The sequence below is a fragment of the Falco punctatus genome, assembly GCF_963210335.1.
Source record: "Falco punctatus genome assembly, chromosome: 9".
Lineage (NCBI taxonomy): Eukaryota > Metazoa > Chordata > Aves > Falconiformes > Falconidae > Falco > Falco punctatus.
Window position 1 is genome coordinate 35827441 of NC_137589.1, and position 17110 is coordinate 35844550.

The 17110-nt window shown below is 36.6% G+C and overlaps 1 protein-coding gene across 8 annotated transcripts in view; it reads left to right on the top strand.

Moving 5' to 3' along the window:
* The window catches only part of ATRNL1 (attractin like 1), a 570901-nt gene that overhangs the window by 101679 nt on the left and 452112 nt on the right, over window positions 1-17110 (top strand). For all 8 annotated transcript variants that reach the window (XR_013930596.1, XR_013930597.1, XR_013930598.1 and 5 more), the window contains exons 11-13: window positions 3991-4075; window positions 5942-6150; window positions 8611-8729. Coding sequence is in view for 5 of the 8 variants with exons in the window: in XM_080403249.1 (XP_080259375.1) it covers window positions 3991-4075; window positions 5942-6150; window positions 8611-8729 (413 nt within the window). In the remaining 3 variants the exon portion in view is untranslated. The remainder of the gene's footprint in view (window positions 1-3990; window positions 4076-5941; window positions 6151-8610; window positions 8730-17110) is intronic.

The following is a 17110-nucleotide window of genomic DNA, read 5'->3' on the forward strand; positions in this document are numbered from 1 at the left end:
TTCACCACTTTCTTCTCGGAACTGTACAGTAAGCCTGGAAACATGGATACTTTGAAATGTTTGAAAGAAGTTTGAAGATGGCAGGCAGGGATGAATTTTATTTGATTCTTTACCAAAACCAACCAAAAATCAGTTGGTTAACTATCTCTATTTTGATTTAACCAACCTGTACTGAGAAACTCATATCAGGAATTTAAAGCTGAGCAGAAGTATTATTCTTTCACAATGTTCCGTCCAGTGTTCAGTAGTCATAGAGAAGGCGAGGAGGAGATAAGAGGAAAGGCTATTTGTAATGTGCTTCCCACCCTCTTTTTTTCATGTACTCTATTGAAAACAACTGCCAGTTTGACAAATACCATCAGCAAGAAAGGAATTATTATATCATACCTCAAGGGTTTCTTATCTCCAAAACAGCCTTTATTATGGTTTCCCTTTGGTATTAAATCCCACTTTTTCTTAAATACATAGTGTTTCCCATACTTAGAAATTTATTTCATACATATATTTGTAAAAAATCCAAAAAATAACATGCAACACTTTCCAAGATCAGATGAAAATTTAGTGTTGGTTTTAAAAAATAATTTCCTTTACCACCAAAGGCATATGACCTCAAACATGCTGTTTCTGCTAGTGTGCAATGACTAACAGCAGCAAGAACTTGATTTTAAAGTATAACAGCAAGTTTTTGATGGTCAGTTGTAGCATTAAAATGCTTGTTTTGTATAGCTTTTAAAATAGAAATATATTCTTGAAATAGAAATTAACGACTGATTTCTGACAAATAATATTGATCTTAGCTCTGAATTTCTTACATATTTCAAAACCTATGGAGTAATCAAATGTCAGTGTTATGCTGGGATATGGGGAATACAGAACTTTTATATTTTTTACTGCTCCTACCTTCATCTGAAACTTGTGATGATAAATAATTAATTAGTGCCCTAGTACTGCGATGTCTTCTGTTGAAACTGTTTCAGGAACAACACCTCTCTGGCAAGTATGTGCTTGCACCGTTCTATTTAAGTAGAGAAAATAAAGGAAGAACAAGAACAATTGTGAAAGATGAAGTGTATTAACAGGTAATGAAGGTAGAAATTGAGAAAGAGGCAAGATTTTGGGTATACATTGGTCCTATGAGACAGTGAATTAAACTTACTATAGTTTTTCTTCCTTCAAACTACTAAATCCATTCTGAGTCCACCGTCTGATGCTGAAATTATTGCTGCTTGGGTCATCAATGTTACTCTGGCAATAATGCGTTTTTCATTTCTGTTTCCAATTTATAAAAGGACATAATTGATTTATCACAGCCACAGTCTCACCCTGACTCCGCAGGCTCGGGCTGGGATTCTGTGGAAGCCCGAGCCCCCCTCGCAGCATGTTACAGCCCACAGCCGTGCTGTCCTGCCCCCGCTCGTGTGCCGAGCCCACCCTTGTGTGCCCTTGCGCTGAGCTGGTTTCGCACGGGATGTGAACGGGATGGAACTGTACAAAGTGCTGCTGTGAATAATTTTCTGCATTAGGGGTGCGAGGAAAGCAGCGCTAGCAGAGGTGAACTGTTCTGACAGTGGGAGCAAGAGCAGCATGAGTGTGGCCAGCAGGTAGTGTCTTAGGCTCTGTATGACGCCACCCTGGAGGACAATTTGTCCCTCTTGGATTTCCTAATATCTGGTTTTGTTGCTTTAAGCTGGAGAGGGAGGGAGGAGGGGTGTTTGTTTCTTTTTTTTCTTATCTTACTTTTTTAACCTTAAGCAGACACCCTTGAAATATGTAGTCTGATGGTGATATTCCTTTACTTTTTAATCATATTTCTAACTTGCGTAGATTAGTCCTAATTTTAAAATTAAGTCTGCCTTATTTAGATGTGACTGTCATTGGAATCTTTCTGGTAAATAAATTCAGCAATATTAGCTAAAAGTCAACGTGCCTAATAATTGCATTAAGACAGTTTAAACAGGCTTAAGGTGTGTTCCCCACAGTCCTGCTGGATGCCAACAACCTTTTCTGACTGTTGATCTCTATAGGATGCTTCTGCTTTTTTGTGGTACTAACTCTGACTCTGCAGCTTCTGCAGGCATGTACTCTGTCCACTTCTGTATATTATGGGGAATATACTGAGCAAATGGGTCTCTTTTTTTTTTCTTTCTTTTTTTTTTTTTTTATTTTTTATTTTTCTTAAGTGTCCAAATTGATAGCTTTGCCACTGGTTTAAAAGAAGTGTCATGTTATATTTTATTCTAGTTTCAAGCCTTCTTGAGGCAAAATGCAAGTAAGTTTTCACTGAGAAATTAGAAGGATGATAGTTATTAAATACCTAAATATATTTGTGTGTGGGTGTATACAGATATATATAAAAAAATAAAGCCACCCTTTTATTTGGATTAAATCAGAGGGGTCTCTGTCCCTTTAACTCCTTCTCAACTTTGGATTTAATCCTTATCTTTATATCAGATTTTTTAGATCAGAAAACTGTAACCCTCTGTCTGATATGAAAGTTTTCCTGAAATCTACCCTACCTATCTCCAAAACCTGTTATGATGACAAATTCTAGAAATGCTTTGTCTGCTCTGTAGAAAAATACTTTCTTTGTTCCATTTTAAAGGGGTTTCCTTCAAGTTTCATCCTCTAGGTGCTCCCTATTTCTGTAACTGTGGGGTTTGATTATTGGAAATCAGTAAAGTTCAAGCAGGAAATAATGAAGAAAGGACTAACTCTTCTGAAGAACTAAAATCCTGGTCAAGACAGAGAAGTGAAACCACACCAAAGCCACATTCGTAAATGCTCCTACAGCTGTACAAAAAGAAATATGCTTGAACGGTTAATTTGATGTGAAGATGGTACAACATTCATCTCAAATACTAGATGAAAGTAATTAGTACCATACTTAAGTCAAGATACCAAAAGTAAAATAATAATGGGATGTGTTGTACAGTTGGAGGAGTGGTAGTTTGTCTTAAAGCACTTGTGAGAAGAAAGAAGTTCATGGTCGTAGATGTTCCATGAATTACACATGAATAAAAATCCTTTGAATAATTTGAAAACATGTAATATTAAGGCGATATTACCGATAACTTGATGGCAATGATGATGTTACTTGTCATCGTGGGTGTTGAAATGGGCTGTGAAGGCGGAAAACTGTATAATAAAGGGACACTTCTACGAGTGTCCTCTGTCCTTAATAAATGTCATGATAGATATGTGTTGCTGACAGGTTCTTGGAGCACCTACTCCAAAAATGCATCTAAAAGGAGTACCTGTTGATATATTCTTGAGCAATGCAAATACAGCGTCTCAGAACTGGTGATGGCAATGTGCTCAAATCCTGCAATTTCTAGTAATCCTTTCTCCAGAAAATATATCAGTGATGCATTTAAAAAGGAGATCTTTCTATCCAAAGCCTACATAAAACAAAAAGGACAAAATTTTACAAACTGGCATTAATGGAGTGTGCTTAAGAACTAAAGACTAATAATGTGTATATCACTGATCTGTAATAGATGTTGATAGATGCATATCATTGCAAATGAAGACTCTAGAAGAATGGTATGAAAGTCTGAAAAAATAACATATTTAAACAGCAGAATAAAGCAGATTATCAGGAGTAGGAAAATCCAGCTTAGCTTTCATCTAGTGAAAAATGAAAAAAGTCTGTCAAATCCTATGATTTTTGCAGAACAATTAAAAAACTCCTAGAAACTACTATTAAGAATGGTTTTAAATGTCAGTCAAATTTTGTTTCAGAGTTCATGAGACCAATAGATGATGCAAGCATGTTAAGAACATTTGAAGGTCATGAGGTATAGTGGAGAGAGCAGGGGTTAACTGCACCGGTCCCTCTGGGAAAGGAGGGTAAATAGGCAATAAAGTTAGTTGATACTTAAAATACAAAAAAGTGTCTGACAAAATCCATTTTGCATGTATTTTGCTGAAAACTTTTTGAATTATTTTATATATGTTTTCATATACTGTTTTCGTGTGTGTGTCTTTCAGCTTGTGATGAATGGAAGATTTTACCAAAACCTAATCTGCATCGAGATGTCAACAGATTTGGTCACACTGCTGTTGTCAGTAATGGGTAAATGAAACATCTTTTAAATTTTCTTTGCCATTTTTCTGGATGAAAAAACTGTGGCAGAAATTATACCTACATTAAGTTATGGTTCAATGGCATACAACCGATGGAATTTATTAACATGTAGTGCTCATCAGGGGCTTTACTTGTTTTAGGTAATCGGTATGGCTAATCAACAATCTGACATGCTGTGGAATCTGTTCAATGACATTTTATATGAACCTTCTAGCGTACTGAGGTACTTCCGCAGTATTGTGAACTACAAGGAATTTGAAATTCTGTACCAACTATAATCCTCACTTAGATGTGACAGGCAAAATTTTTTTTCTCTTTGCAGCATGCTATAATTCTTTTTCTTCTACAATCATAAAATCAAAACCACGTAACTAAAATTTGCTTGGAAAAAGCAAGATTTTGATGATACTGATACAGTTATCATCATTAACTACTTGCAGGAAAAATACCTGCCAGCATTTAGACTATATTAAGTATATTGTTTATTCTCAACATACTTTCATGTCATTTGTTGAGTAGAGGAGCTCAGTAAAGCTTAATCATCTAGAAACAGGAGATGGAATGAATCTGGAGTTTTCTAGATTTGGTGGCTGAACCCTCTGCTCCCTCTACCCCCACCCCAAAAATAAAATTGTAGGACAAATGTCTTTTTATTTTTTTTTTATTATTCTTTTTTTTTTTAGTGAAAAAGTAGAAAACTGTAGTCAGGTTTAATGAAATTTCTACTGTTTGCTTGTGTCAGTTTTACTGTTGCTGGTTTACAGCTGGTCTAGTATCTGACAGTTGTGGTATTATAGATCATTGTACTACTGACCATTCCTCTTCTACATTATTCATCACGCTAATGAACTCAGTATTTAAGCATATGTGGGAAACTTGCAGATCCTCTACATATGGATATTGAAAAGGTCAGAAATAATGGAGTAGGTAAGTAATACTACACATAAGGGTTTGATTTTAGTAAAAATAGCAGTATGTTGTAACTCTGTACACAGAGCACTTGAAATTAAACAATGAAAAGATTGCTTCATTAAGAGAAAATTGCTTGGAATTCATGAATTCAGCAACTGGTAGTTTTTCCTGATGATTTGTGTTGTTTTAAGACATCTAAGCTATGTCTGATACTTCGAGAACTGTCACTTTCCATGAATTAGATTCAAGGTGAAAATGCTTTTTTTACGCCCCCTCACCTCCCCACCCCCAAACTTAATGGTACTTTTAGTAGGGTTTTATGTACAAAATAGTGTAATATGAGATACTTTCCGAAGATTTCTGCTATTGGTAACTGTATGATTAATTCTGTTTGAAGAGTATATAATACAACGGATATCCAGGTTCTTTATTGTGATCTTTTACCTGAGGCTGTTCTTAATTTCAAATGAGAAATGGCAAGGTCTCAACTCCAGTCTCCTGGTTCTGATGTCAGCAGCTGCTGCACAGGAAATGTTACCAAGAAGAAATATCCATCTGCCAATTATTGCTGGCTGTCTTTGAAACCTTGAAGAAAAATGTTCTCATTTCCTGCAGGCCATTATTTCACACTCTGTTCTCATTATCTAATTCAAAAAATGAGTAGTTTCTTCCATAGCTGCTCTTCTTTCCAGGCATTTGGTAGATGTCACTCACTAATACATATAGCACAGTGCACTTTGAGCAGTTTTTTTTGTAGTTAGTCTAACCTTCCATGGATAAACATCTTGAAAAAATAATCAATAATGGAAATGCTGACAGAGTCTTTATTAGAAAGAGAAGAAGTTTATTATAACATTTTTAATTATATAACAAGACAGATAAATCAAGAAAATGTATCTATAGCTACAATAACAATTATATTTACTTGCTTTTACCTAATAGGTCCATGTATATATTTGGGGGTTTTTCAAGTGTTCTTTTGAATGACATCCTTGTGTACAAGCCTCCAAACTGTGAAGCGTTCAGAGATGAAGAGCTGTGTAAAAATGCTCGTCCAGGGATAAGGTGTCTGTGGAACAAGAAACATTGTGAATCCTGGGAATCTGGACATGTTAATAACATCCTAAGAGCAAAATGTCCTAAGAAAACAGGTAAATGAATTCTAGTCTTAGTGTCATATTTGCAATGTGATGTAAGAGACTGGGAGGTGTGTGTGGGGGGGGTAGTGGCAAAAATACCCAAATGCCCCCCAGAAACCAACCAAGTGGAACTAGCGATTGGACTGTTAAAGCTGTTCCTCTCTGAGAATACCCAGTGCAAGAGATTTATGGATTATTTTTGAAAATAATTCAATTCTGGATTTTAAATAAAAGTATTACAGGGAAGTAGATGCAAAAGAGCAGAAGTATAAGGTGCTAAGGGATACAAAACATAATAGAGTTCAAAGGCAAGGATTTAGTTTATTGGGGAGCTAAACCAAAATGACTTTAGGTAGGGTTTAGTTCAGTGTGTTTGAAACATTTATAAAAGAGTGAACTTTGAAACACTGTAACTGACTTAAATTTTCCTCTTTCCCCCCTTTCTCCTGCTTTGGTATATATATACACACACATATATAAAAGCCTTTGTATTTTTATGATTCCAAGAAAGCATAACAGGAGTCAGAGCACAGATGGGCGCTGCAAGTGGTATCTGGCACTATAGGCGTGTGGCACTCTCATGTCTGTCTGTACCAGTAAGGGAGAGGGAAAGCACCACTGCTTCAATTAGATTACCTGTCAAGCAGGAGCATGTGTATGGAAGAATGTCGTATGGTCACAGCTGGAAACAAACTTGAGGGAAACAAGCCCTTTTCTGCAGTATGTCAAAATGGGTTCAAGTTTGTCATGTGAATTTCTATGCAGCATCATGGTAGCTATATTGTTTGAAACAGCAGTTTAGTGTTATTCATAAACTGAGCACCCTATTCTTAAGTATTTTGGCTTGTCACAAATAAATTGCTTGTGGAAGTGTTCTTGTACTTCACATGAACAGAATATGCATCCCTGCTACATACACCTGCTATTTTTTCTGTGCATCTTTCCTTCAGCAAAGTCTACAATTGCTAACCGAACTTTGGCTGTGTGCTACATGTCCAAACTACCACAGAATTAAACTGCCAGTCTGCTTTTAATGTTTGTTAAAAAATTATTAGCTCTGCTGTTAATCAATGCTTCAAGGCAGTTTATTTTTCTGTTAGCTTTTATTTGTTTCTGACCTGGATATAAAGTTGCAAACTCAGAAAAAAACCCGTGCATTATATAACAAAAAGGTTATCCAGGTAAAGCTTTCTGAAGAAATGCTTTTGTACAGTTTCATAATGTTTAGACATCTACAGCCTAGAATGTTTCAGCTCTTTATAAAAAGAGAAATGTTGAGACACTAAATGTAAAAGTAATACAGACAGAAGGGGATCTTATGAGAAGCTGGTCATGTTAACAGGAATTTAAAAAAAAAAAGTCAAACAAAACAAAGCACAGACAGGCTAAAGGAAAATAAAAAAGTTAGAGCAGTTTCTAAAGTAAAGCTGCTGCAGTGAGAATAAACTACAGCTAAACTTGCAAGAGATGAGGTGTTTAGAATCCCAGTTCCAAAGTTGTGTGGACAGCAGCGCTCCACTGCTGTTAAATTCTGTTTCAGGTAGTCATATTCTGTCATAAGCCAATTTTTCATATATTCTTTTACACCACTTTGCTCAGTTGTTATCTGGTTGAGAATATCATCTGAGAAACTGCTGATAGTCAATATTAAAGGACAAGCAAAATTTTAGCAGGTTTTTGAAAGATCAGTTCTTGGATAGCAAGGTTCTCTGGCAAGAGAATCTCTTGGACGTGTATGATCCTGAGACTAAAGAAGCTGAACCACACAGGAGTTAAACATAGTGATCAGTGTAGGCAATGGTAGTAATTCTCCTATTTTGGGTCATGGTCGTTTTTCCAATTTTTGCCTCCTTTAAACAGAAGCAATCATTTGTGTCCCAAACATAAATGTTAGTCCAGGTCCTGAAGGCTTGTATTAAGGATTTAATGTGAACTCTTCCTCAAATATTTATTGTAGAGAAAGTGTAGAACTATAACTTGCCAATCATTATTAGGTTTAGAAATTAATTTATAGACTTCAAAAATGTCTGTATGTTGCTAATATCTGTTTTAGGTTTTTTTATATTTACTACTTTTGCCTTCTTGCATAGCAATATAATATTTTTATCAGAAACCTGCATCTGAAGAAAATATTTTTTGATAAAGGAGTGAGGAATCAATAGTTTAAGAGACTTTCTGATACTCTTAATTTATGCACTGTGCTAAGAGAGTTTGTATGCTGCAAATCAGTGACTATTCCTTTGGTTGATATGGCACTTATGAAACTTCAAATATAGCTGTTACTAAAGGAATTTTTAAAGGAGCAAATCTCATTAAATGAGTAGAATTAATTTCCTACAGTTACTTAAACCTTTATGAACGGCTAGAGTTCATATGAAGCGTGTAACAGAAAATGCTCTAAACAAGTGTTTAAAATGTGGTGGCGTTCTCCTTCTGTGCAATGTTTCTTCTTAACTTTCATTTGTATTACAGCTTCCGCAGATGACAGATGTTACCGATACGCAGACTGTGCGAGCTGTACTGCCAACACAAACGGGTGCCAGTGGTGCGATGACAAGAAGTGCATTTCAGCAAACAGTAACTGTAGCATGGTGAGTCTTTGCAAATCTGTGTTAATGTTATTAATACTGTTTCTTTTCTAGCTAATGCAGAGGCCTGGTGTAGTAAATTAAAGGATTATAGTAGACTAATAAAAGGTTGTTTTGACCACAAACAGAAGTGTGCTTGCCTAGCTTTTGCAGTAAAAATGTGGCAGAGGCAGAGCTGGACTGCAGCAAAGGGATCTATTCTAGGGAAAAAAAAAATGTCTTCTTTAGGATTGTATTAGCCCGCTGTATATCTCTGAGGACAAATACTATTTTCTCCTAATTAATGATATTTTGGAATGTCCTAGAGTCATTATTAAGTTGGATTTTGTGCATATGCTGTGTACAGTATGCAGGTAGAAAACGTGGAATCCCATGAAGGGTGGCTATTCTGTTTTGTTCCCTTTTAAGCAGGACCAGGTCAGTCTCATTTCATTGGTATTCTAATCAGTAATCATCATAGAAATGTTCTTAACCCATGGAGTTACTTGCCATCTCATTAGAGGAATATGAGCCTCTGTCACCATGAGATTAACTGGCTTGCGATGATTTGGTAAGGTTGTTCTGATCTTTGTAAATACAAGCAGTCAGAACATACAGATTCATACTGTTGCGTTAAAAGTCTGAGGAGTGGCTGGGAGAGGGTGGGGGAAAGCCCTTCCACTGACTCATGAGATTCGGAAAGGATCTCCTTGCTTTCTAAACTCTTTCTCAGAGAAGAGCCTAGGTGCCGCTGAATCCAATCCTAGTCTCAGACTCAGTCAGCAGCTTTAGGTGTAAAGGATTATATATACAGCCGCTCATCAGTGCCATCGTTGCCAGTTAGAGCCCAGTTTAAGGACTTTCACTAACACAGTTTTGCAAAGCTGAAAAAAAATAGAGCATTTGTTAAGGTGACACACATAACAATTCTGAATTGCTGTTGGTAAATGCACTTACTGCAAAAATCGAGCTCGAGTGAAGAGTTCAATACTTTTCTTAACAATATTGTTCTGGGTAACATCCAACATAGTTGGAAGTGCAAATCCTACCAGAGGTGAGGCATCCCTGACAGGGGAGGAGAGAGGTGCAAGCCTGTCAACACATCTGTTAGTTAGGAGTTCTCGTCTTCAAAAAAACCCAAACCAAACCAAACCAACCCCCAAAAAACCCACACCAAAACCCCAAACACCACTCATACTAAAATACCAGACTTTCTGCTCATGGCAAGGTGGGATGGAGTCAGCTATTGCGTGCTGTTTGGCCCTTATCAAGGTATCCCTTCTGGAAGCTCAGCTGAGCCTGATGGTTCCGTGTGGAGCAGGAAGGGTTTGGTGTAGACAAGTACACGGTATGGGTTGATGGTTACAGATGTGCGGGGGTCTTCCTGCTATGTGCTGAAGTAGTGCTGGGGTGTGAGGCCCCTGCCTCACCCCGGGCACCATCCAGCTAGTTTGCTTGTTAGACTGCACCCGTTCTCAGCTTTGTGAGCTGTGCATGCTGCTCAAGTCAAACACCAAATCCACTCGGAGCCCCATAGAGCTGTCTGCGTTAGGTCGGGATGGTGGGGGAGCACACCACCACATATACAGGTTTATATTTATCTATTTTTAATATTGATTAGTTCCATGTTTTAGAGTTTATGTTATTGTCCACCAGCTGCTGCATCTCTTGTTTGTTCATTTGATTTTTGCAAGCTTATAATACTATTTTAGCTTTATAATTTTTGCCTCCTTGTATTTTTCAGCTAGCTCCCAACACCTGGCTGTACTTGAGTTCCAAGTCCTTTCTTTACACGCTTCCATTAGTAAAGGTAGTTTGCTGTCTGATTTGAACCCGATGCAAATCAATCTTGCTCTCTAGACAGACATATTCAGGTGTGAGTGGGATTGACTCTGCCTCAGATCTTGCCCATTCGGAGCGAGCACAGCCGGCTCTAATCGCTGGCGTTCGTAGCTAGTCACTGCTAACAAAGGCAATGCAGGCACAAATTCATCAGCAGCCATGTTATGAGTCTGTCAGAGGGATTTCGTATTCCAGGCACTAATGGTTAGTTTCCTTTGTGATCTCTAAGGGCTCTTATTTTCCTAACACATTGTGCTATATTAGGTGCCAATTTTCTAACTGTGGTTTTCAACCTTTAAGCACGGAACAGTTGCTAAGGAGCAGACCATCTTCATCACTAATAAATGTAGAGCACTGGGTATTTTAGCACAAGCTTCTCAGTTCAGTATCCTTCTTTGACAACCTTTCATGACCAAGATTGTCAGCTTAATTAGCAGCTCATGCACCAGTCTTCTCTGTTTCATTTCCTGTCTTTTATGCAGGGTTTGAAGTGGATAGCAAAGGCTGTTAGTGGAATAAAGAATGAGGTTGTGAAAATTCATCAAAATTATTTCTGAGAAGAGTTACTATCCTAAGTTGAAGGTGGCTACTGTAAAATTAGTGTATTGGCTGGGAGGCAATGGAGACAGAATTTTGCAGCTATTGATATAAACCCATCAAAATAGCATCAACAGAATGGCAACATGTGGAGAAATGGAATGGATTAGGACAATAAACCATTTTCATAGACTGCTACTTCTGGACTAGGCCCACAGAATGAAAATGTTGTGACAGTACTGTGATGGTAATGTGGGATAATAAACTGTAGACTCAGAAATATCACAAGGAGAAAGTCCTATTTTTGCAGCTGTACAAAGGCGTTCATTTATGAATGAGATCACGGAATACCCAGATGAGACAGACAATAATGTTTTAGAATCTGTTGCTTTCGCTTCATCGAGACTGGCCAGCATACTAAAGATATGTTGGCAATCAGTTTGGCATTGGCTTCATGGTCATGGATATTGGTAAAGCAGTGACTGTTTTGCTGATTGGAAGGGATGTAAAATATGGAAATTTCCCTGAAATAACTCTGTTTGGACAGATGGACTGCATAAGTAGTACTAATGCATTGATGATACACTTATACCTGCCTGTGCTCACCATCTGATGTTTAACAGGACACTATATTCCACTGCTGTGCAGACTGATGGATCATCAAGGTATATATCAATATCTGATGTAATTGCAAGCAGAGGCTTGCAAGGGCATGTCATTCTGGAGGTCTGGCTCATTTCAGCACTAGTGAGCTGGTTTGTTTTTCTCCCAGAAAAACTCACTTAAGTGGGGCACTTCTGCACACTATAGTTTTAGTTGACCCTATCATGTCTGACGCTAATGTTGAGGGGTGGATGCTTATTCTGTCTTGCCCAACTGGGAATGAGTTTACTTAAAACATGTGGAGTGATTCAAGATGGTACTGAAATTTGGCTCATGAGTAGAGTGAACAACATGCTAGCAGTAGTGCCTTGTTTGTTTTCTACCGTTAAATATATCTTTTAGAGATTTTGTCTGTTAATAGTAAGCATTTTAAATGTTGCCTTGAGAAATTACACTACTGAAATTCCCTAGACTGCTTACAGTGGTATTACATAGTACACTGAAATTATTCCATAATACAATGAAGTGATTTTCTATAAAATAAGAAAAAAAATATTAATTTTTGTCTTGGAGATTGATAAATGCTAAAATTGTAAGATGACCTACTTGACCTTTTTTCAAAAATGGGTAAATACAGATACTAGTATGCCATAGGGACAACAGCAACTATAATACTGTCATTAATACTGCCTTATGACATGTACAGACTTGATGAAATATGTCATACTAATATCTATATAAGTTCCCCTTTCAAACTGTTTCATGGAGCCTCTTGCATCTAGGCAGGGCTGTTTTCAACTTTGAGACACAGACTATTTTTTAAGACTTTGTCACAAACAAAGAAGGAAACATCATCATTGACGTACTTCTTTTTCTCCCATTCATTGGATGTCTGCATCAAAGATTGAAATTTAGACAAGAATATTTTGATTGACTTGTAAAATCTAATAGTGTTGCATGTGTGTCCCTCTAAGCGCTAAATATTACTCTTTCTTTTTCTAAAACTGGGAGAAACAGCTTTCTGTCATGCTTATATCTGCTGTTTTACTTAACTTCCCTGTCTCACATCTTCCTTCCTTTTGCTTTTTCAAAAAAAAGTTTTATGTCTTGTCTGTGGTATATTTCTGGGCTTTGTGGAGTTGATTGTATTGACTTTTACTAGCAGTTTACTGCCCTTAAGTCTATTACATTGATCTTTCACTTTGACACTTTAATTTGTACTCTATAATATCCTAAGCATCATCCTGGTCCTCACTGGGTCTGCTGCATTTTGCCTATTTCTTGATAGAGGAAAACCACTAGATGTGGGTCCGCTTAATATGTTTATGAAACTGTATTTACTTTGTACACCTGCACATAAAAAGCTTTATCTCGCATCTCGTGAGAATGATACTCCCTTGCTGATTGTGTTGTTCAGAATATTAACTATATTTCTATTTTGTAATGGAAATAGTCTCAGGAAAAGTTATTAATTTTACCATTTTACCTTCCAGCTTTTATTAAAAAAAAAAAAAAAAAAAAAAGGCTTTGAGGGAGAGATGAATTTAATTTTAAATTGCTGCACCTTTAAAAGATACAATTTTTCTTGAGATTGTAGCATGGAAGAGTAAGCATACAATTGGTTTGCTCCTCAGGGAGGAGCCATCCCATGAAAGCAAAATCTTTTTGTACCTTGTGACAAATAAAATGGTAAATGACCGAAAAAAAATAATGACCGACCACAAAAAGCAAAATTTCCTTTACTGAAGACGACCAGAAACAGCCTGCATTTTAGAGTAAGAACATTTACTTTATCAATTGTGCTTTTTGTATTTCAAAAATGGAGCAAAATATTGGTTGATACAGTGATGGAGAGCCTTAAGATATTGTGAGAGTAATCATTTTTAAAGATAAAAATACATCAAGTCCACATTATGGCCATAAAGCTGTTTTATTTTTGCAGACATGTGTAGGCACATTCAAAAAAAGTGTGATTGCATCGAAGCCCTGGAAGTGCTGGAACGTCTCCTGCCTGCCAGCCGCCTTTAAGCAGTGTGCTTGGGAAAGAGGGGGGGCTGTCTTTGGACACGTACCATGCCACTATATATGTTAATGGATCAAGTGGTGATAGACTTATAGGTGAAAAATGTAAAAATATTTATGTGTAGGTTGATAGTGGATAATATGTTGGCTTCTTTTTGATATTTATAATGTGAAAGACCTTTGAAGGTTTTTCTTTTTTTCTTTCTGTCTTTTTAAAGTATTTTTTCTTTCAACCCGCTTTTTTGTCTCCTCCCTCACCCTGTTCTTTGGGAAACAACGGGAAATTCTTGCACTGGGTATCAAAACAAATTGTTTTTGATTTTTTTATATCTTCAGAATAACTCTTCCCATTTTCTCCTTTGTCTCCACCCCAAACTCCAGATCCAACCAGCAGCCCTGAAAGGCACACTTCGGAATTAACAAGAAATGGCTGCCTTCTCCCCTTCCATTGTCTTACTACTCTGCAGTAAAAATGGAAGTAGTCACTGCAGCTAGGGTAGCCATAATAACATGCTTCACCCGCTGTCTAAAATGTTGTCCTATAATCCTTCAGTTTATAGAACTGTTTACTGCCCACCCTACAAGTCTGCAAATAAAGTAACTTATTATTCCCATATTACTTAAGCAATGTATTTTGAAGGCTTGGAATGCAGCAGTAATATGATACTAAACTTGACTTGAAAAATTTTGATTGAGAGAAAATGTTTTCTCTTCAAAATCCTACAAGTACTTGGAAAAAAACTGGACCCCTCCCCACTTTCCTTATAAAATTTCAGCTTTTATTGTGAATCTCCACATTAAGGTTGTTAAAATACCTACTCTTTCACTGTAACAAAAAGCAGACATATGGGAAGGCAGAATAAATTGGGAATACTTCATCAGTTGGGATCAAGAGCACCAGGCACATGAATGGAACACTTTTTTGGTCAGAGTATTGTCTCTGATGTGTCTTCAAGTGGAGTGCGTGTGTTTTCTTGTTTGGAGAGAGTGCAGTGGGAAAAGGCACAGCTGAAGCATTTGTGCATCCAGTCTGGATTGCATTTTTGAAAGCCTCATCGCTTTCAAAAGCCACGAGTGGGATGTGTTCCTGCCATAACAATGACCACCCACACCCTTACCTCCAGTGCGAGTCTCTGGGTTTCTTGTCTGTCCATCTCCACACATGCAACATCATAAAGCCCCAGTTGGTTTTATATATATATATATATATATATATAAAATATATATATATATATTATATATATTATATATATAAAATATATATGTTATATATATAATATATTATTTATATTATATATATTTTTTATATATATACACAAATACAGCCCAAACTGGTACGTGACTTAAAAGTATTTTATATGAGTGGGGCTTCATAAACTAAGCGTTGTAGAACCCATGAAGGCTATGAGAAAGTGTTTTGCTGAGGATATAGGATACCAAAGGGTTTTTCAAAAAGAGCTATAGTCCTGCATTGTTAGATATTTTTACACAATGCCTTAAAGACAAGAATCATGGCCTTTTTGTAATGCTTGCACAGCTTGCAGAAAGTTAACATCCTCTTTCATGATGGGGATTCCTTGGATGCTACACTAATACCAATAATAATAAATATAATCATAGCAACCTGCCTAATTTGAGGAATGCAAAGAATGGTCAAGGGGAAATGTATAAAGTAATAAAGGGAATTATGAATAGAATCAAATTCATTTTGGAGGAAAAAAGGAAAACTTAAGACTAAGGAGTACCCAACAGTAAGATTTGGGAATAGCTTCAGAAAAATAGGAAATCTATTAGATTAATAATTTATAGTTAGACTAGGAAAACTAGATAAGATTATACTGTTATCCTGAAAAATCCAGGAGGAGGAGAGGATGATGTTATTTAATAGCAATTTCTGAAATTCTAAGAGAAACTACTGTAATATTTTTATTCTACAGTGGATATTCAGAAAATCACTACGGTTCATAAGTCTTTCTATACACCACCATATCAAGATCAGTACTGTAAAAAACCTAAGTAAATCAGACATAAATGGGAAACTTTATACATAACATGATTTACTCATACTTTGGAGTGTAAACATTATAAATAACCTACAGCAATATAGAACTTCAGTAACAGATGGACTGTCATATTTCTGAATTTCATTTGGTTTGGTAGCTTAAGTTATAACCTTAATATTGTGTTAATATGAATTACCTATTGGATTCACATCTACATTGAACTAATGAGATTTTCAGGCAAGCAATGTTTAAATTGGATTTAAGGGAAATAAGTGCTGGGAATAAGGGAATACAACAGAGAACATTATTATAGAATAGTCACTAGTACTTTGAATTTTATTTTAAACATTAAATAACTAATGCACAACAAGCTTCATGATTAGAAAGTAATAGAACAAATATCTTGGTTTAGTTGAAAATTGTGATCTGTATGTAATATCACTAAAGAGTATATAATTTTCAAAAAGAATCTGAAAGCTTAAGGATTTTGAGCTATGCCATCATGAGGTGTTGAAAGTATTAGTTGAGGTATTGTAAATGAGCAGACGGTGGGTACTCGTGCTCCAAAATTCACTTTAAAGTGTCTCTCAGGCAGCTTTGTGAATATGCAACATGACTGAGTGAAACTAAATGTGGATTTGTACCAAAGGCTTTTTGTGCTTTACTGTTCCTATGCATTTATTGGCCTAGACAGGCGTTCTATTACTTTATGGCATTGTCTTTGGCTCTGCTTCTTACCATGGTGTAGATGCCTTCTCCTAGAACTGCTTCTCTGGTTCTTTTTGCTTCACAGTAGCCTTTCTTACACACCAGAAAAATAGTGAGTACCTTTTATAATAAGCTTACTGCTGGGCGACTGATCCAATGAAGGCAACAAAGCCTTAAACAGCAATGCTCTTCAGCAGGAATGAAGCTGGTCCTGTGTGAGACTGAAAATTTATTTTAACAATTACATTATTTCAGGACTTCAGGGGAAAAAAAATAAATGGAGGCTGGTTGTCTTCCCTCCTGACTGCAGTAGGTTGATGCCCCGTCATCATCATCATTCCAGTACTAACAACTGTGTAACTTACTATCGTATTGCCCCTTTAGATGTGTTTTGTCATTCTCCAAAAGACTATTAGAAAGCAAAGCAACCAAAATTGTCATGTAAATCATACATTTGCTATATAAGTACAATTCTTTTTTGCTGCTATGCATGAATGAATCTGTTGTTGTTAGAGGGAGACAAGAGTTGTTAGGGTTGGACAAGATGACCTCCAGAAGGTCCCTTCCAACCTCAACCATTCTGTGGTTCTGTGAGTATAAAGCTGCCTTGAATTATGACTTATTTGTAATTATTCCCTTGAAATGAAGTTAATAGAGACAGCCTTATGGATAACCTGATGAACTGACTGA